Raw genomic sequence first — 21,011 nt, forward strand, 5'->3', positions numbered from 1 at the left:
TGCAGATGCTAAAGCCCGTGTCAGGGAAGCTGCGGCCGCAGTGGGAGATGGGTGTGAAGCAAGCCAGTGAAGCCGTGGCCATGACAGTGGAGGAGCGCAAGGCCAAGTACACCTTCATCTATATCAGGGACAGACCTCATCTTAATCCTCGAGTGGCAAAGGAGGTTGGCATTGCTGTGGAACCCTTGGAGGAGATGGATGAGTCATCCTACTCAAATGAAGAAACCACTCCAAACCTGAAATCCATGAAGGAGTCTGGCATTCCCAGCAAGAGGAGGAGAAGGACATCAAAACTGTCTGCCACTGATGATACACAAGAGAACAGTCAGTTGGAGGATAAGAATACTACTCCTCAAAAGTCATCTGAACAGGCAGAATCCAAAAGAGGGATAGGCTCTCCTCTCAATAGAAAGAAAACTCCAGCATCTACTCCGCGAAGCAGAAAGGGCGATGCAGTATCTCAGTTTTTGGTCTTTTGTCAGAAGTACAGAGATGAGGTTAGTCTCTTTTAGCTGTTACTATTGTTGATTGCCTTTTCTCATTTCTGTACTTAAAGAAACACCTTTAGTAAACAAAAATTAGTTATTATTGTACAATCCATAATACTCTGGGTTTGACAAAGTATGCCTGCATCGAATCTTATTCTAGACAGAAATAGAGGAAGGGAAGGGGAAAGGAAAGGAGGCAATATAAACAAGGTGGTGATAACTTGCTTGTTTGAAGCAAAAGTTGTGTTAGTATCTTCCCACACAAACTAACAGTCCTTTGTATTAGCCATATTTTGTCTTTAATGTATTTACATTATCATAGATATGCATACATACATGCTCAGGCAAATATAACAAAGATTATGCTGTTTATGACAATCTGTTTGTAGATAGCTTCTGCATTCTTTCTGAGGACATGGATCAGTTGCTTCTGTGTGTTCCCTTATCTTGGAACACCTCAAAACCTCATTTACTTACCCAGAATCTTTTGCTGAGCTTCAAAAGAAGCTGCTTACCAAAGCTTGTAAAAATCATTCAGTGTGTGCAATCTGCTGGGACAGAAACTAGGTCCTCTTGAGGCACTTATACTCCAATACAAGGTAGAATAAATAAATACCTTATTACCAACAATTTTTAGAAAGACTGTTTAAAGTGTAGAAGCACTACTTCTGGTGTAGCTCATTACTTTAAAATCAGGACTATAATTTTTTCTTCCTTAAAACCTTTTGCTCCATTTGCACTTCTTTTCCATGATCTGAAGCTAGTGTGATATCACATTTTCTTGTACTATTACATATTGTTCACAAAAGGATCAGGAAATTAGTGGTGACTTGGTCATACTCTTTAGCTACCGAGTGGTTGACTTCATTTTAGCATATTTGTAGAAAATAATTAAGAGATGTAAACTTCATAAAGAAATATTGGAAAGCAAATTCTGTTGTATGGAAGTCAGTTAGTTGTGGTTCAACTTGGGATCTTATTAGATCATTGAAACTTAAGCTAATACTGAGAATGAAAATGAGAAGAGTGTTACATAAAGCTTTTAGTGTCTTTGGTTAAATTGAGAAAAACATTGGCATTAAAGTCTGCTGGCTCTGGAAAGAAAATGGTTTTGTAGCCAGACCATTAAATACCGATTTTGACATACTGATTTTGAAAAGCTTTATGGGTAAATCATCTATCTCATGTTGGAGACACATGAGTTCTATTCACAGTTCTTCTGTCAGTGACATTGCAAGAGGGAATTACCTTGGCCTTCAGTGTATGTAGCAAGAAGTCTTTTGCAATATTGAGGGACATAAAATTGCTTCTCTGTAAGAAATGAGGTTATGATGGCTGGCTTTATGGACTCTTAGCCAAACATACCTTGCAGAGAAGAGATGTGCTGAGTCTCTGATATTCCTGTTTTCTTTGCCAGTTATCAGGCTCTGTTCCCTACTCTGGTTATACTGTCATTCTCAAATTAATAGATGGAAAATATGAAGACTATTAGAATATATGAAATTGAGGAAATGCTTTGTCTTCAGTGTCATTTCAGGAAACAGAAACTTTCTTAAACTTGAAATTCTCACTTATGATAGTGGCTAACGTTGCAAAAAGTTTAATGAAGTGAGTTTAAAAATACTGCATATTTTTAGAGACAGGGCATCCTACTGTTTCTGCCTAGAGTACCTTTTAATAAGATCTGTCATGAAAACCCAAATCTGCCTGAATGTGTGATCCATTCTAACAGGTACAGAAACACTTCTGTGGGTAGAAAAGAACTAGGTTGTGAAAGCTGCAGATACCTCTAACTGATCATCCAAAGAACCTGTCTTCCCTTTGTCTTGGTTTGAATTTGACTGGCAAAGTGAGAAAACACCAATTTAGATATTTATTCTTTTTGCCTTGAATGTTGCTTTGAAAATGGCAGATTCATGCCATTGGTGAAAAGTGGAGATTGTATCCAGTCCAGTATTTGGAGTGTCCCTTTTCCTTAGGCTTATCTGTTTCAACTTAACATGACTTTTACCAAGAGTTTGTTTTGTTGTGTTGTTGATGTTCTGATGCTTTAGAAAGAGTGATAATGTTCGCTAAAAAAGAAACCTGGTTTTGAGCTACTTGTACTGGTGGCATTGGAAAGTGTAGTGTATGGCTTTCTTAGTATTTGCATGTAGAAACTTAGAAAAAGGCAACATTACAGACCCACAAGAGGTTCTCTGTCCCCAGTCTTGAGAAGGGACAGAAGCAAAAGGGATGACTGAAGACTACTCTTACGGAGCTTCTAATAATACCGAGCTCTCTTAAAAGCAGAGCCATTTCTGCAGTGTCTTGCTTGGAGTCTGGCTTTGTGTGGTAGTGAGATTCATATCTTGGTTTGATTTTATTATTATTTAACTGCTGGAGAATGTTTTTAATGATTTAAGAGACATACTTCCCACATCCCTGAGGGAGGTGCTGAAAGCTTAGAGCACTTTTGTGGTTGTAGTGACACATTAAGTATTTTGTGCTGTTACCAAAGGAGTAAAGATGTATTTTGTACTATTGTATTATGTGCTTCCCCTGTGAAACATACAAGCCTAGTAGGCATTGGAAGGAAGTATCTGACTGGAGATAAAGGTGTCATTGAAGTGAGAGGAAGACAGTGACACTGCTTACATTAATTGATTTGGGCCTGGAGTCTGTTGTGAGGAAAATTAAGGAATAATTTCACTAACAGGGAGACTTTGGAGAAGACTACTGAGCATATTCCTTGGAGGCCTTATTTGCAAGGGTCCTTCACCCTTAAGAATTCTGAGTGTCTTTTCCTTGTCATTTCATAGTACTGCTAGTCAGCTGAAAGTTATTTTTATTCTTATTCTGTTGAGACTAGAGGTAATGTCTGTCTCATTTGTCCTAATAAATCTAGAGTTTTTTTGAGAATTAAATGCCTCTGTGCCCTCATTGAGCACAATGACCTGTACATTTATAACAGTCAAAATTGATGCTAATTTCATGCATGTCCTGAAGAAGTGAGATTTGTGGAAGGGGGTGTCCTTGTGTGCTTATGTTCCTCCCTTTCAATAATGTGAATAGCTGTTGGATTTTAATCAAACTTTGAGTAGAGGCTTTCGAAGGTAGTTGTATTCCTCAAGCCTTATGCAGAAGGATCATGCCAGATAGAAACAAGACAATTCTTAGTACTCTACCAGGAGAAAAATTAAAGCATGGATTTCCGTACTAGATGAAAGGAAGGTACTGCAACTATTTTAACACCTGGAAAACCAACAGTCACACTTGCATCTTGTTTGATAACAGAAAATGTAGTTTTAAACCCTAAATTATAAAAAAAAATAGGTTTAATCATTTCACCTTACCAGAAAAATTGTATTGCTGTTCTACTGAATAGTGTTACTCTTTGAATGATTTGCTTTCTTGACCTAGTTTTTAATTTGCTCTCTGTTTTTGGGGTATCAGTTGCATCACTCAAATAGGATTTTGGTGAATGCTGGGTAATGAGATGAGAAAGATTGCTTTTAAACATACTGTTTCATTTCTGTAGAGTAGCTTAGAGTTTTTTTGATTAGTCAAATCTGATTTTCCTTAAGTAGAAGTAGGGGTATACTGAAGGAGTTTGGGAGGATTTTTTCCTTCTTTTTAATACTGAGGGGAGTGCGGGGGTGTTGAATAAACTTCTAGAAACTATTGAACTCCATATTTCTGGTTATTATGTGTACTGCTTATAACATAAAAAAAGATGCACAGCTTGTGAGTTCCAGTGTTCATATGCATAATACAAAAAAAATGATGAATCAATAAAGGAAAATGTTGCATCAGATGCTCACTTGTATAAATCTCTCTGCTGAATTAGGTGTACTGAGTTCTATGATTAATGAGTTTTGCTGTGAATTGATGGATTTCTTTCTAGGCAAGCATATATTCCAGTATTGCTTGCCTGTCATTTGTGGATATATCTTTAAACTTCATTGAGAAACAGTACACATTTTTTTGAATGACCACAGGACAAGATTTATACTTGCTCCATTTTTTGAATGGTAAAAAGCAAGTAGATACTTCCAAAACTAGTCTTAATACTTCTGAATAAGCTAGTCAATTATTTTTTTAAGATACAGAGAGAGAAGTGGTTATTCAAAACAAAACTGGATACAGTACAGTAGGTTTTATTATAGTTCTGTCTGCAGCAGAAATATTAAGTAACTCGTTTGTATCCAGTTTTCCAACGCGACAGAAGTGTGTACACCATTCTTTCCAATGGTCACCTTTTTTTTTAATTCAACCCTATTTCTGCATGTATAGGTGGTTGCTGAACATCCAGATGCTTCAAGTGAGGAGATTGAAGAACTGCTCGAATCGCAGTGGAACATGCTTAGTGAAAAACAGAAAGCTCGCTATAACACAAAGTTTGCCATAGTGACCTCTCCCAAATCTGAAGAAGACTCTGGTAAACGTAAAACTGTGCTAGTGTACTCTAACTAAATTTGATATACATAGTGGCGTTAAACTAAGCACATATTTGAGACCCTGTAGGGAAAGCAGCTTTCACTGTTTTCCAGTTTTAATTCTTGGTGTTTGTGCCAATAGCAAAGGAATGCCAATGGTTACAATAAACGCAACCCATGAAGTCTACATTTCTTGCTCATTGTTCTGAAAAGTTGTTCTATGTAAACCTTCTGCTGTTTAGACATTGCTGATTTCTCATTCTTCTTCTGCCCATAAGCAGCTGCCATTGCATCCACTGCTTGTTACAAGTGGATGGTGGGAAGATGAAGTGCTACTGCTAGTAAAATTTGAGATGTTTCATAGAACAGTTAGAAATGGTTTTAAAAATTTAATCAGTGCTACACCTTTTCTTCATATATACCTGAAGTGTATTATTTCACATCATCAGCAACTCAGGAAGAACTATTCCAAACTTTATTCTGAACCCTTCACCCATTTGGCATTTTATTGTGCTATTCAAAGATTTTAGGACTTTGTGCAAGTTTGTGAATACTTTTTTTTTTTTTTCTCCTTTTATTTTTTGTTGCTGTTTCCTGGTGTTTGTTTTTGATGAACAGTCTCGATTGTTTTCTAAAATATTTGAGGGGGTTTGGAGTCACTTGTTTGAGAAAGGAGAAAGAAGAAGATAGTTTGCCATTTGCATGAACTTTATCAAATTTAACTAGCTATCATTTTTCAAATTTAAATAGCTTTACAGCACTGTAAGAAGACTTACTATGGAAGTATTAGAAGCCAACAGGTGCTGCTTTGGGCAATGACAAGAATGAGAGGGAGTGTTTGAAAGTTTGTGAGACTTGGAAAAACTTGTATAAAAATGGCAGTCAGTTTTGTTAACTATCTGTGTGTGTGTGTGGAATAACATCATTTTGTGGAAAATTGAAAAGTTTTTAAATTTAAATTTTAAGTGTTAAATATTTGGATATCAGTTTAAAAAAAAACCACATTCTGTATCTCTCAAGGTTCATCATTGAAGAATATTGGAGAGGCCAAACGTAAAGTGTTTCAAGACTCACCTAAAAGGAGATCAAGATCCAGAAGTAATTGAAATTTGTGTTGTGTGCAAATAGCTCATCATTATAAGTAGCTATTGAGTGTATTTTTTTTATGTAATTGCCCACGTATCATAATCTCTTTATTTTATCTCAGATGTTGTCTTCCTTGACGTTAGAACTTTAATGGATCCCAAATTAAATATCTTAACACTGTAGTGCTGAATTTTGTTCACCTTCCTCAGTGTCATATTGCAAGAAATGTAATTGAAGTTGTACCTGTACCAGGTGTTTCTAGTACATATATTGTGTACATTTATAGTTATCTGCAGATGAAAATATGTCAGTTCACTTGTTCCCCATCTTAAATCCTCTTATCTTAAACTTGGAAGAATGTTGTGGGATTTCTTTTGCTGGCTTTTTGTAAGTAGCAGGTTCTCCTGGAGCCATTTCAGTCTGCTTTGTGGATTCGGTTTGATCATAGAATATGTCCTAGATTGTTTAGATAAGAACATTAATTTGAAAATTATCCCTTTTTTCAAGCTGCTATATTTTTAATATTTACAGATATTTGTTCCCACTGGAATAGAATGCTTGTAGCTGTAGGGCAATTTTCAGTTTACATATTTGTGTCCCTGGAGCTTGCAATTTTCATAGGAATAATACTCTGTAGCTTCATAAACTAGAGAGTACTGGAGAGTGTAATTATGTTGTCATTTCATCTTGATGAAACAGACCACTTCCCAAACCCTCATCTTTCCTTTTTGAGGTGCAGACAATAGTGGAACCTGTGGCAGGGGTATGTAGATTACTCGCTGACCTTTTGTATTTAGCACCTGCTTGAACTTTACAGTGAACAACCATCTAAATACATGAATAACTTTCTGGTCTAAAATGGCCAGCGTGGTTCTGTTCATAGGATTCTGGTTCATAAAGGCAAGGGATCTTATGGTCTCATGTAAAATACAGTCAGCTTGTTACAGTCTGGAATTGCCATACCAGGAAGAGAATTAATCTCTACAGTTGGTGATATCTTGTCTTTTTCAGAGGCCCCTTAATAGATGTCACCGGTATCTTCATCTGTATTGTTTGGAGAACTTAAAGTAGGCTTAAGGAGGAGAGTTAGAAAGTAATTCTAGTGGTAAGACACAGTTACAAAGTGGCAGGAGAGTTAAAATCTGCATAGATAACCAGATGCAGTCTGATGATATGAAATAAATGCTGGGTAACATTCTGATCTTAAACTAGTGCTTGTATAGGTAGCCTCATCTTTGTAAAATAACTTTAGTTTTAAGCAGTTGATTTGCATTTGTTCTAGAGTAAGTCTTCAGCACCAGAAACCAGTCCCTAAAAGGAGGTCATCAAACTGTGTTAATGTTTAACCATGTTTTAAAAATAATGACTGAAAGAAAAGTACCTTAAATAACTAGATCAGTTCAAATAATTTCAAAGTGGGTTTTAGATTATTTTTCATGTGAGTTTCCCCCATCCCCCCATCCCAAGGTAATTTACATGGAAATAAAAGAAACCAAAAAAAGAGGACAAAGGAGCCTACAGAAGATTTTGAAGTTCAGGAAGCACCTAGGAAAAGACTCAGGATGGATAAACAGAATAATCGGAAGGTAATTATGTTGTTGGTTTGTTGGGGTTGATTTATAGCAGCACCAGTCACATTGCTGTAGTTAAGTTTGTCAGCATTTCCATTTTCAGGATTAAAAAAGAAATGTCCATATATCATACTGTTGTCAATATTCAGAGATACATGTGACCTTACCACTGTGGGATTTTTTCCTTTGGTTTGGAGGATGGAGGTATGACCAGTCCCACTTGCTACTTAAACTGTTTCCCAAAGGAGTGTGCAGAGGGAGGCATGACCTCTCTGTGTTATGCTCTGTAGTTCTTTTTATTTCCTCCTGATTTGGAGTTAGTTTTACCAGGATGTAAAAGAAATAACCTTTAGTCAATAGTTACTTTAGACAGAAGTCAGAAGAGAGGAAAGCAAGTAAAGCAAAACAGGAAAACTACTTTTCATGAACTGGAAGGCTACAGGACATTTTTGAGTGGCATGCTGACCCTTTTCTTGGGTTAGGAGACTGCAGTAAATTTATATTTACACAGTAAAAGTATATTTATCACACAAATCATAGGCTCCTTTTCTGGTTAGTTTACTTGTGAGAATGAGAATTTTCCTTACATAGGTCACTATGTCTGTGGACACAGCAGAGATCTTGTGGAGACTGAGGCACAGTTTTAGAGCATGTGAATTTCATGGGTTTTACTTGTGTGGAAAGCTTAGCTCACACATGTGTTCAGGTATGTTATTGCAGTATCATACTGTAGTGTGAGCACCGTAGACTTAAGCTCAGAACTTCAGTGGTACTGCAATCAAATGAAACAACCTAATAGAAGGAAAAGTGGTAGACTTATTTTTTTAATTGAATTGTGGAGGTCTTATTTGTAGGTGTCAGGTGTCATTTATTTGATGGGCTGGTTATTTTGCTACTTCTGTTGATATTGTAGATATTAAGACAACTTGTTTTAGAGTTTAATATATATATAAAAAATATATAATTTTGAAATAGGCTTAATGAGCCAGTTAACAAGGGACAGATAATTCTTAATGCTGTTATCTTTGCAAAAAGAAGGGCCAAACCTGGTTTTTGCACTACTTGCTGGAATGGGTTAGTTATTGCATATTCATGCGTCTTTCTAGGAGCAGTTTTTCAAACCTTTTTAACTTGTCTAATAATACTTTATAATACACTAGATACATGGAATAATGAGGTTTACTTAATATAATTAATTCCTTCTGTAAAGTCCTTGTTTTGACGGTTCTAAAGGTACTTTCCTGTCCCACCAGCATTTGTACACTACAATTAGCCTACATTCTCAGAAGCAGGATGAAAGGTGGTTGCAGTATAGTTCATGCATGGGAGGTTCTGGTATCTTTTGTGCTGTGACACACATGTGAATATACCAGCAGGAAAATAAATAACTAAATGAGGTGAATGATTCCCATAATATTTATAGCACTAATGGCACTGACTTTATAATGTGCATTTTAAAAACGTTCTCTCTCTAGTCAGTTTATCAGAACTGCTTACAAGAGGTTTGATGTATCTAAATATTAGGTAGTTCGGAAACTCTAAATGCATATAGCAGGGTTTGTGCTCCACAGAAAGGTCAGATATGGTTTGCAATTTGTTTTAGAAATTCTGTCTTAGTCTTTTTCCTGTCTTCACAATCCCAAGGCACTTCCAGCTGTATGTTCTGCTGCTTGGTAGAACGTTTCAGTGAAAGACAGTGAAAACATCTATGTAATGATTCAAAAAAGCAATCACTAACCATACACCTCCTTTCTGCTATTCCCAAGTTTACCTGCAGGCTTTAATTGCAATCATTTTGGATAGGAGGAGCTTTAATTTCATGACATTTTATTTCTTGTACAAGAGTTGTGGGTTATACTCTCCCTTTGTCCTTAATTCTTACTATATACAATAACAAAATCAATGTTTTCATATAAAGTAACCAAGCCATAAGTACCCATATGGAAGTTTTAAAAAACCAGTTTGTTCATTGTTGCTTTGGTGATGTATATAAAATGCACATTAACAAAACGGGGGTTCTGTGAAGTGTGCTTTAAATTTAAGAATGAACTATCCTGTACATTTTTACAGAATCACAGAATCCTTAGGATTGGAAGGGGCCTCTGGAAATCATCCAGTCCAATCCCCCTGCCAAGACAGGGTCATCTAGAGCAGGTTACACAGGAATGTGTCCAGGTGGGTTTGGAATGTCTCCAGAGATGGAGACTCCACGACCTCTGTGGGCAGCTCTTCCAATTCTCTGCCACCCCGAAGTAAAGAAATCTTCCTCACGTTGAGGTGGAACTTTGTGTGTTTTAGTTTATGGCCATTACTCAATGTCTTGTCATTGGGCACCATGGAAAAGAGTCTGGCACCATCCTCTTGAGACCCTCTTTTCTTTCATTTTTGCCCAGCAGTGTAACAGTAATCTTAGAAAATGGATACTGAGAGCCTCTGGTGGCATTGGTGGTAGGGCAGCTTAGGCTGCTTAGAGCTCAGTAAAAGCACAGCGTGGCACATCTGCAGCCATTCCTGTGTTTTTACAGAGGAAATCAGTTCTCTGATTTGAGGTGTTCACCTGCACATCTTTCTTCAGGAAAACTTGTCAGGTGAGGACTGAAAAAGCATGTAAAGCATTGGAAATGTGCATAAAGCTTTCTGTTCAGTAGAGTTGTGCTTATTAATCAGGTGAGCATGTGTCAGGGTTAAGTATTCTAGGCTACAGTTTTAGTAATTTGAATGAATTTGTAACATGGAAAAAAATAATGGCATGTGTAAGGAACAGAATCTTAATTTTGACCAAGATTTGACAAAACTGTACCCAGTTTTTGGCCTAAACTTTTGATCAGGAATTCTCAATATGGAATAAATTTAGGTGCTGTTTATTCTCCCTTGAAAATAGTGATTTTATTTTGGAAATGCTGAAACAATCTTAACCATAGTAATTTAAAAAATGGCACTGCTATAAGTTGTGGAGTTGGAAGCAAGCCTCTCTGAGACTTAGAGTTCTGCACAGGGTTTACTCTCAAATTTCTATGCTAATTTTGCAATTCACCTTTGATAATTAAAGGTTTTAATTTGACCAGTTTGTACAAAGAGTAGTAAGGATAATTGACAAGTTTGGTGTTCATTTAGCACTTCCCCTTTTGATACGCTGAATTTGGGATGGATAAGTGGGATGCTGAAGTACTGTGTTCCTTAATATTTCTCATTTGTTTTTGGGTTTGTACCCTGTGATGTAAATGAGTTTTAAAAATCACTTAAGTGGGGCTAGTTTAACTACAGTACCATTCAAATATTTATAAAGACACTTTCTTTTTAATAACATAAATCCAGAACTAATTGCCAGTTGTATCCAACCACTCATAAATTAGGAGTTTTTTTATTTTTTCATATTTTTTTTTGTGACAGAGGGAGACAAGCAATGACAAAACAGCAAAAACAAACTCTTCTAAGGTCACAGAAACCTCCTCTTCACAAAAGAACCAGTCAGGTAATGTGGTCAGAATAAGTTTTAATGTAACTTTTTTCAATTAAATAATTTTAAAATGCCCAGGTTGTCTGAGGCAGCCAGCTAAATTCTGCTGACTCGGTGAGCAGTTGCAGGCACTGTGCCACAGCTGGGGGGGAGCCCTGTTCCTTCACTGCCCTCCTGCAGCTCGATCCTGGACTGAAATTGTGCCTTGCTGATTGAGAGCAGCAGTTCACAAGTTCCCCGTGTGATGGCACCAGATTAAAGCTGGAGATGTCGGTGAGCAGGGAACAAACCCTGCTGCTCCCCACTGTTTGCCCACTGCACTGGCCCAGTAAAACAGGTGCAGTGGCTGTCAGTGTCATCAGGTACCTTGGGGTTTTAGTCCTTTGAAATGGTGCTTGATGGGAGGCAGTGTGGAGCACGAGAGGGAATTCTGTAGAGCCTTGGATCAAAACGGCAAAGTCAGGCTTGTTGATGATGCTCAAGTTTAAGGTAACTGCTGTCAGAGCATGTCTCTTCAGGTGTTACAATGATTTGCCAAAGAGAAGCGAGCTTCAGCAAGTCCTGCACGGTGTAGAAGTGGTGATGTGCCGTAGCTAATATGTGGTACTTGGCTCCTATATATAAATTTTCTCTTAACAGAGTGTTAGTGGTACTCAGATTGTGATGAGCTCATCTAGGCCTAACTGTTACCTCTGCTTTAAAGAGGTCTTAAGTCACAAGATACTTTGATTTTAATAGAAATGAGATGATAAAAAATTGGCAAAACATTATTTAGCACGTGTTTGATTAATGGAAACCTTTAATTTTAAAATCAAGCCAGAACACATGGCTTCAGAAGCTTCGTGTTTGCTCAGTCAGTCCTACGTAGGTGCCCAGAAGACATACCTAAATAATTCCTTCCTGTATCTGAAGGAATATTTTAAATGGCTTCAGGGAGATAACATTTTAAAGTTCCAAACTTCACTTTGTAAACCAAAATTATTTTACAGCAACGAAAAATCTGTCTGATGCATGTAAACCTCTGAAGAAGCGAAATCGGGCTTCAGCAGCAGAATCTTCAACTCTTGCTTTTAGCAAGAGTTCATCTCCTTCAGCTTCCTTAACTGAGAATGAGGTAAAAAAAAAGTGGTGTTTGCACACAGCCATTTGATTACAGAAATTATCAGGTGTGAATCTTGTTTTTAAAGAAAAGCAAAAATCAAAGGCGAATTCTCTAACGTTGGTGCTCTAGACAAGTTACAGTTTTGGCCTCTGTGAAACCTGTTAAAGTGTGCATTGCAAATCATTTATTGTAACACGAACGTCTGATTTGGGGACTTCGAGATATTATTGTGGTTTTTAATGTATTTACCAACAACGTTTTAGAATTGTAACCTTCTATTAGAGGCAAAGTAAAATGCCAGTGTGTTCTGTATTTTCTTCTACAGACTTTTATGTAAGTGTACTACATTAGTTACATTATGTAACTCAATATTGTCATGTTGCCATAGCTTTTATATCGAAGCAAATTGCCTAATCCTCTGTTTGATCTAGAACTGGACAGTCTTCTCAGCAGAGTCCCTTTTAACTCAAATTAGTTTTCAGGCTGTTTTAGTGCTATTTCTCTGTGATGCAAATAGCTCAAACCCCAATAGAGTTAAACAGACAGTGAAGGATGTATCTTTTTTGATACTTGCTAATCATGGTCTTAGCTCTGCATATTTGGAACTGTAATTCTTCTCAGTTGACATACAATAAATGAAATGTATGTATCAGAAATGTATTCATACAATCCATTAAGCCATTCCCCAAGTCATCTACACTGTTAAAACCAATTAGCCAAAGAGTGGCAGCATGAGGGTGAAGTATGCATGCTGTTTTGCAGGTGGGTTTGGATCTGTAGTTGGTAGGATTTAGTGAAATATCCACAGACAAACAGCTTCACCCAGTTTGTGTTACAAAAACTGTAGAGAAAATACTTGCCTGCTCACAAGGGAACAGGGCTTCCAGCTCTCCTAGAGACTTTCATCTCCCCTAACAAATGCATGAGGTGCTATAATGAATGCAGTTTAAATATCTAGGCAATGTTCAGTAAACAGTTTACCTTTGGGTAGGGAAAAAAGATTGCATGTTAATGGCTGTATATTTTAACTGTAACTGGAAAAACACTTTAACTAAAAAAAAACCTCAATAAATGCTCCCTCCTGTACCCCAGTAAAACAAGCAAAGCAGGTCCCACGGGAAATAATGTCCATAGCAGCAGCCAAGTAAAGTAATACTTTGTTTTCTGTATTGAGAAACTCCCATCTTTTGGCATACCAGCTTCTTCTGGATATGCTTTGCTGATGGGGCATGCTGTGTAATGGTCTATTTGGGACCCTGTATTCAGCCAACTAGTTTAAGGAAAAATCCGGAGGGTTTTGACTCAAAATAAGCATCTCTAAATATCGTGCACTCAGGAGAAAGATTCTTCTCTTGAGATTATGATTATAAAATTAATTATCCAGAAGTCTTTCTTAACAAAAGACACTTTTTGGTAGGATTTTGGGTTGTAACATAAATGCTTCACATTTAAGAAAGGATATGGTTGTATCTTACATATGGTTGAGATGGAAATTCTAAAACTTAGCACTAATTTACTCAGCTACTTCTAAACAGTAAATGATCTGAGAAAAATTAACTTCATACACTGCTCACAGAACACAGATACAGAAACTAGAAAGTGAATTAATTGTTTTCAATGGGTTAAGATATAGAAAAAAGTCCCAAACATCATAACAGAAAACACACCTTGTTAAATAATTTTGGGAGACTGGGTGCAGGGGAAAGTAGATTAATGGACTAAATCCTTGGATTGGTTAAAGCTATGTTGACCTGAACTTGGGCCAACTAAGGATTGTGCCCAGTTTGTTTCCTATATTAGATATATTTTTGCCTTTAAATAAAACAAAAATATCAGGCATGTGTTTCAGAAATTAATACTGACCTGCTCTGCAAAACAAGGAAAGACAGAAATTCTATATTGTGTGGGTGGCTCTTAAAAACTTTTTCGCCTTTTGTATTTTTTTTTAGCACTTGTCTAAACAGCTGAATATGTGTGTGTCCTGAGGGCATTCATCTGGAGAGAAACTTTCCAGTATTAAGGGAAAGTTTTTTAAAAATAAACACTGTCAGGTAATGATGAAAGCCTTGCACAGCTAATTGAGTAGGATGTAATTCTTCTCAACTTGAAATAGATTTAATGATTAACTTTCACATTTCTGTGTTCACTATAATACTTCTAAGTGTTGGTTTAGGTGCTCTCTTAACAAATATAGGAAAAATTCTCTGTATTCTACAAGCACATACATCTTCACAAGGTGTATATATGAGGATTCTGGTCTTTTTTTTCTCCCTCTCCTTTTTCTTTCTCCCATACTCTTTGTGAACAGTTTGTTCCAGAATAGAACCTGGATGTGACTGTTACTTGTCAAGAACTGTTGTTAGTTACACAGCCCTTTAATGTCTGTCCTTTACAACCAGGTTCTAGGAAAGATGTGCTCAGTTCTTTCTTGTTTGAAAGATGCATCTTATTTCACATTTTAAAAAATATTTTGAATGCTTTTTGTTGTTATTAGGGGATAGTTTTTAAATGGGGTTTATTCAAAATACTATAAAATCGGGCAAGGCCAAGTTTTCAATTGATAAATTACTTTGGGAGGGAGATGAGAGTGGGAGTGTGGATTTGTTCAAACAGATATATAGATGTGACATATTAGAGGTTAAAGGTTCACTCCCTTCAAAAAATTGGGCTTTGAAGTTGTTTTAAGATGGGTGTACAGAAGCAGTAAAGTGTTTATACAGGAATAAATTAATTTCATACCTGCATTTAATTTTGAAACAAAATAATTTTACTTCTAGGCACTTGACACAAGTCGCTTATGTGAAATATGATTTTGCTGAAATATAATTATTATTGAGCAACTGGTAGGGCCAGATGAGAAAAAGATATTCAACACTTTGGAGTCTGCAGAAGCTCAGAGTAGTTTTTTGCTGGCTATGTAAGACTTGGTGTAAGCATCCAAAAGCACATATTTGTGAGAAGAGATGCAGGTATTTTAATTTCTTTTTTTACCTTGGCCCTCCACCGCCCAATAAAGTAGTAGGTGCCAGTAAGAGTGTAATCAGTATTTTTTTAATAAATAAAAAAGACTTTACCATTACTGCTGGATTATTGGCACACTTGGTGTGTTTGCATGAAGCATATCTGCTTTAGCTTTTCAATCAATTTTTGTGATTATTGTCTGGCTTCATTAAACTGGATGAATTTGTTGACAGCAGATAATTGTCAAAGTATCATGCAGATCATAGGTACTACTTACAAACTTTATCAAAGAAACTGTAATCTTTTCCTAAGAGAGGACAAAATAAAGCATATGTAATAATCTGTAAGTTAGCCAGTCTGTCATTCATCACAGCCTCAAGTCTGAGCTGACCAGCAGATGGCACCTTAAAGAAGCCTGGGAAAGATTTGAAGAGGTGCTTTTATTTTAATTTCATAACATCTTCCTTAGAGGAATTCTTTCTTCCTTATGTAACACACCCAGTGTCAAAACAAGCTCAATTCCTCGTTATAGCTACAAATTCTTGTGTTTCCAAGGCCTAACAATGCAAATTATAATAATTCAAGCCTTAATGCACTTTTCCTGCATATTAAACAGTGGGTTTTTCCCATTACTGATTTGAGACAGATTTCATTTATCTGCATTTTTAATGGGCATTAGCGTGTATACACAGAGGAGAAAACACATAGAGCTCTTAAAAGGTAAGGTGTTTAAGGAGACAGTCATGAGACATGCACAGCTTGCAACTCAAAAAGTACATCAGCTCCATTTATCAACCCTGGAGTCTAGTATGAGTCTAGTCCTGGAGTATGCAACTAAAAACTCTTACTGAAGGTGAAAATAACTGACTTTTTGATCCTAAGAACAGGAAGGAAGAAGGGAATTCATGTTATTTTAAACAAACTACTGACCTAAAGAAATAGCGGTTGCAGTTGACCTTGCAGGTTGTTAAACAAAATCACTGTGCTTCTAGCATTTTATTCAAGCTTCCTGCAAATTTAATTCTGTCTTCTAAACATTGCTTAAGAATAAGTTAGTATATAGTGCAGCCTTACATCCTGTGACTTAGCAGACAGTTGTTTCCTGTGTTTGTTTCTGTATGCCTGTGAAATTTTTTTTCCCATTTGAAAGCACCAATAAGCAGTCAAGGGTACATTTTTATGGAACACTGCAAGTAGTTGGACTTGTTCCTTGCTTGAACCTCTGCTAAAGCCAGTAACATTTTACATGACCTGCATCACCCACCAGACCATACAGTTTTGTTACAGTGGTTCTATTTTCACGTGGAAAAAAGTTCTAAGCTTCACTTTTGTTCTTTGACGGCACATTCTGTGTAGAAAACGAAGTTTCTTATGTACTTATTCTCCTCTTGTATGTTACTTAGGCTTCAGAGTGCAGAGAATCTGTTAACTGAATGTTACATGATGTAGGTTTTTATTCCGCATCCCCTACCAAAGTATCATGAGTATCTGTAGGCAATTTTATACTGTTTTAAAATGTTCTCATAGTTTGAATTAACTTTCCAGGCAAATTCAGAAATGCATAATATCCTTATCTGAAACGTCTAACTCCTGCTAATAATAAAAATGAAACTTGTCCCAGGCTGTCTTTTTTTTTTTTTTTTGCTATTATAGTACTGTGTACACTTGTGGCACCGCATACTTAAAGGATTTATCTAGTCTAGCAGTATGGGCCAAAATATCACTCTTCATTCAGTTCAGGAATTCTTATATGAAATAAAGGAAATGTTAACTGTAACTCAATTGGCTCTGTCAGTTTTTCTGTCTCTGTGTGGGTGCACGATAGCACACATTGTCTTTTGAATACAGCCTGACCTGTTTGTATGTTGCTGACTGACTCTTACATAAGTTGTTCTTAGATTAAAAAAAAAACTAACAAAAAAACAACAAAAACCCAACCTTCTAACTGCTCAGATTTTTTTAATAAGAAAAAAATATGCAATTGGGTTTTATCTGTTGGAAAGCCAAAGAGTTTATCAGAACATGCATGCTCCAAGCTTTCTAGAGAGAGCTCTTGGCCAGCCCAGCCCACTTCCTCCTGGGTGACTGTGGTCTAGAAATCACCGACTCTGAAGTCTTGTCAGGAAGTCTGAGATTGTAGCAGTGTCCTGAGTGGTAATGAAAGTGAAACTTAGTGGGCAACAGCATTCAGAACTCATGAAGATGTGCCTTTTTAATTGCCTGTGAAAAGATGCTGTGTTATCTTTTGCATACGATATGTTCGTATCATATGATCATAATATATATAATGGCAGGTGACCTGAGAGAGGATGTTGCTTTAGACATCCCTGTAAAAGGTGCAGGTCGTTTCTTGTGGGCCCTTTCTTTTTGTGGATCCTGCTGCTCCTGCAGTGGGGGAGACTTGCCTGCCAAACAAGCAGGAGGAAATAATTTCCTGCCATGCTTTGTTTTCATTTTATATACCCCTGGCTTTAAGATAAGTGTACATAGTGGGGTGTGTTTCCTTTTGATGTCCTACAGCCTGCATTATAAAACGTGATGATCAAGTAAACCAATGGGGAGTGGGAGGGTTTGCCTTCTTTGGCTCTTGAAAAATTTGCCCTTTAGTTGTTTTTATTACTGCTTAAACAGAACATGACAGAAGAACATCGTTGTCTTGAATGACTAAGGCCAAAGCTTGTATTCTTAAGGCTTAAGAAGGCTGTTACACAAGCATATGTGAGTAATACAAGAAATGCTTTTATTAGACTGAATGAATTGATGAAGTGCATTTTCTGAAGAAGAAATTTTTTGAACAAAAATTTCACTTTGGTAGCTGGGAAAGTCTAAAGAGGTGTGTGACTGATGGAATAGCAACTGTTGGAGCCTTTTCCAAAGTGGGGACCATAGATGCTCAAATGTTAACTTCTAAAGTCTAAATTTTCAAATTTGTTTTAAACCTTCAAACATGGCAGGAAAGCCTTGTCTGAATTAGATCTAGGAGAGAGGAAGTCCTGGGGAAGCTGATGAGCACAGAAGTGTCAATATTGTTCAGTCTGCAACTGCCAACACATGGTGCATAGTTTTGGGACTTGATTCTGCTCCACAAGACAAAAGTTTTTGTTTTAACAAATCCTGATGCTGGTCCTTTAGGACAGCCTTTAGCCAGGAAGTACTTCAAGGGAAGAAAAAAGACGCACCATGACCCACTCCCCACTTCTAGGATAACACTGAACCAGCAAGGATGCTTCCCTAGACTAGCTGTTTGAAATGAATACTTAATCCTAAATCTAAAACAAAAGACACATTAAATAGCCAGGTCACCAGCTGATCAAGCAGAATGTTTGCATTTTTTTGTTCTTACTGTCCTAACTTAAATTCTCATGCTCCTAATTGCATGACTACAGACACTTTATTTTTGGACCTAGAATTTCTGAACCTTTTTTTTCTTGAAATTACAGAGCAGTGGTTTTGTTGGCTCTGGTATTTACTCTGATTTTGGAGCTGTCTGAAAGGAAGGAGACAATTTTAAGTCGAGAAAAATATTTTTTTCTTTAAGTAGATGGAGCAAATGTCTACATCAGTATTTGACTTTACCTGCTCCTTTGAACCCCACAGCATGATTTGAATTTTTAAATTCCAGTCTATCCTTTTGCAGATTGACAGCTTATATCATGTATCAGTATGATTGGATGCCAACTGAGAATGTGTCACTACTTTTATTTATTTTTTTTTTTTTTTTTAATAAGTGACATTTCAACCACCCAGATGTGGAAGGAACAATACCATTTGCAAAGCTCACCCACGTGGTTCTAGAAATATGCAAGCTGAGTGTACATACCAGCTCACATTTAACTCTTTTTTGTAAAAAGCCAGAGGGAATGAAGAATTGTCTTACATTTCTGCTGAGGTGTGTGTGGCTGAGACTGGAATCAGGTACCTGGTTGTAAAAAATGCTTTAAAAATTGTAATAGACCTGGATTCAGTATGTAGATGTACTGTGAGAAATGTCTCCCTGTGTTAGTGCTTATTCTTTCACCTTTAATTGGTGGTGCAATGAGCTGTGCAGTTAACTCAGACTCAGTGTTGCAGCTGCAGGACTCGTGTTACAGCTGGAGGAAGTCTGGCAGGAGGAAAACATTGAGAAGAGATTTTGTACACAAAATCTGTGTACTGAGTCTTCTGTCAGATTGACTTCCTGCCCACCTGCCTTTAATCATTTTAGAGTGCTTCAGACAAAATTAAGACTATAAACAAGTAAACTGAGAAAGTGCACATAGCTGATTCAGTTTAATTTCTTTCAGTGTTCTCGTGTGTTTTCTTACTGTAACTGTTGTATAGAGTTGCACACATTTCTTCCTCTAAACCTGTTCAGCAACCTCTGTAAAAACCAAACACTTATTTAGTCAATATAATCATGCCAAGGAAACTCCATTATTCCACCAACAGTCCTTGCATCCATATGCGCATGTAGGTCTCCTTTACACATAACAGGTAAAAGTAGTCAAAGCAGCAGGAAAAAAAAGTAAATATCATCCTTATATTTAGCAATTAAACAATTACCCAGTGTTCAACAAGACTTGCTGATGTAATCTGGCTTTGTACATCAAATATTGCAGTATGCAAAACATTTTCATTCAGTTATGAATTAATGCTGAAGATGGCTTTTACAAGCTTTGTTATATAGTCTTTCTAAAAATAGGCTGATGTTTGTCTGAAAGAATCCCTTAAGGACTTCTTTTGGCTATTGTTAACAGGGAATTCTAGCATATTGTTCAAAAGAAAAATACTTTGGGGCGTTTGAAGTCTTTAATATGCTGATCCCTGTACTGCAGTGGGCCTGAGTAACTGTTCCAAAAATACAATAGTAGTATAAAATGTATGCTCAAAATATCTTGAGATGAGTAAACCAAATTTTTAATGACACATTGCTACAATTTCTGTCTTTTAAGGTGTAAAAATACAATAATAAACAGAAGGAATTCAAAGAGATGCCAAAATTTTGTCCCAGTTTGACTCAGTAGTGAAGTATTTTTTCAGTAATAAAGCTATGAGGAATTTAAAAAAAAATGCAGTAATGTGTCCTTACATGTTCTCTTTTGAATCTTACGTGTGTAAGTAGTGAATAATGACTGAGACACGTGGGAAGGATTGCCTTGGGAGCCTGGCGGGAAATTGGTCATTTCTGTGAGTGGCAATGGTATTCAGAACCTCACTAACCCCTGAAGTTCTGGCCCACCTCACGTGAAGGACATGAATTGCTTTTATAGGCTGTTTTCCTCCTTTTTCTCACTTGTGTATGCAGGTGCACAGTTCCTAGTAGAAAGGGCTGCATTGGATTTCTGAAATCCCACCCTTGCTCAGTGTTGAGGCAGTGAAGTGTGAAAGCCTCTACAGGCGAGTCCTCACAAAATAACGTTGATGTTCAGTAATTGAAGGAAGTGGGAAGGAAAGCCTGACTGATGTGCAGGATGTGAAGGCTGATGGTGCTTGCAGTGATCCTTACTTCAGCAGAGGAAAGGTGTCTTCCATGTCACAGCAGCAGTAATTGCTAAAGAGAAGTGGAGGTGATGATAGAGTTCAGGTACAATTTCAGTGCAGAAACTTGGCACTTGCTAAAAATCTGAAGTGAACAACAGCCTTGGCTTTTTTCCCCCTAAATTTTTGCTCTTTAAAACAGTCTGCCTTTCTGAGAAATAAGAAATTACTCCGAATGTAAAGCAGAATAAAATAGCTACAAATTGCCCATTAACACATTTTGCCACTAATCTAAATGTTGATTACTTTGAACCTTGGCCTGAATTTCAGAAGAGTAAATTATATACAGTTTTCTTTGCTACAAGAATTATATTACAAAAATAAGGACAAGGCAAGCTCTGGTATGATTACAAGGGAAACATTTATTTTTGTAACTTGAACAAGTAAAGCAACAAGCTCCCCAAAACCTGT

The 21,011-nt window shown here is 36.9% G+C and overlaps 1 protein-coding gene across 8 annotated transcripts in view; it reads left to right on the forward strand.

Annotated features, from left to right (window-relative positions):
* The window catches only part of NSD2 (nuclear receptor binding SET domain protein 2), a 74,747-nt gene that overhangs the window by 34,337 nt on the left and 19,399 nt on the right, over positions 1-21,011 (forward strand). For 4 of the 8 annotated variants that reach the window (XR_015286805.1, XM_086888944.1, XM_086888946.1 and 1 more), the window contains exons 5-11: positions 6-497; positions 4,764-4,908; positions 5,927-6,004; positions 7,460-7,578; positions 9,634-9,738; positions 10,954-11,035; positions 12,010-12,134. Coding sequence is in view for 6 of the 8 variants with exons in the window: in XM_086888944.1 (XP_086745070.1) it covers positions 6-497; positions 4,764-4,908; positions 5,927-6,004; positions 7,460-7,578; positions 9,634-9,738; positions 10,954-11,035; positions 12,010-12,134 (1,146 nt within the window). In the remaining 2 variants the exon portion in view is untranslated. The remainder of the gene's footprint in view (positions 1-5; positions 498-4,763; positions 4,909-5,926; positions 6,005-7,459; positions 7,579-9,633; positions 9,739-10,953; positions 11,036-12,009; positions 12,135-21,011) is intronic. The other 4 variants (XR_015286806.1, XM_086888947.1, XM_086888948.1 and 1 more) reach the window with 1 other exon arrangement.

This window comes from Cyanistes caeruleus, chromosome 5 (assembly GCF_971803275.1).
Source record: "Cyanistes caeruleus chromosome 5, bCyaCae1.hap1.1, whole genome shotgun sequence".
Taxonomy (NCBI): domain Eukaryota; kingdom Metazoa; phylum Chordata; class Aves; order Passeriformes; family Paridae; genus Cyanistes; species Cyanistes caeruleus.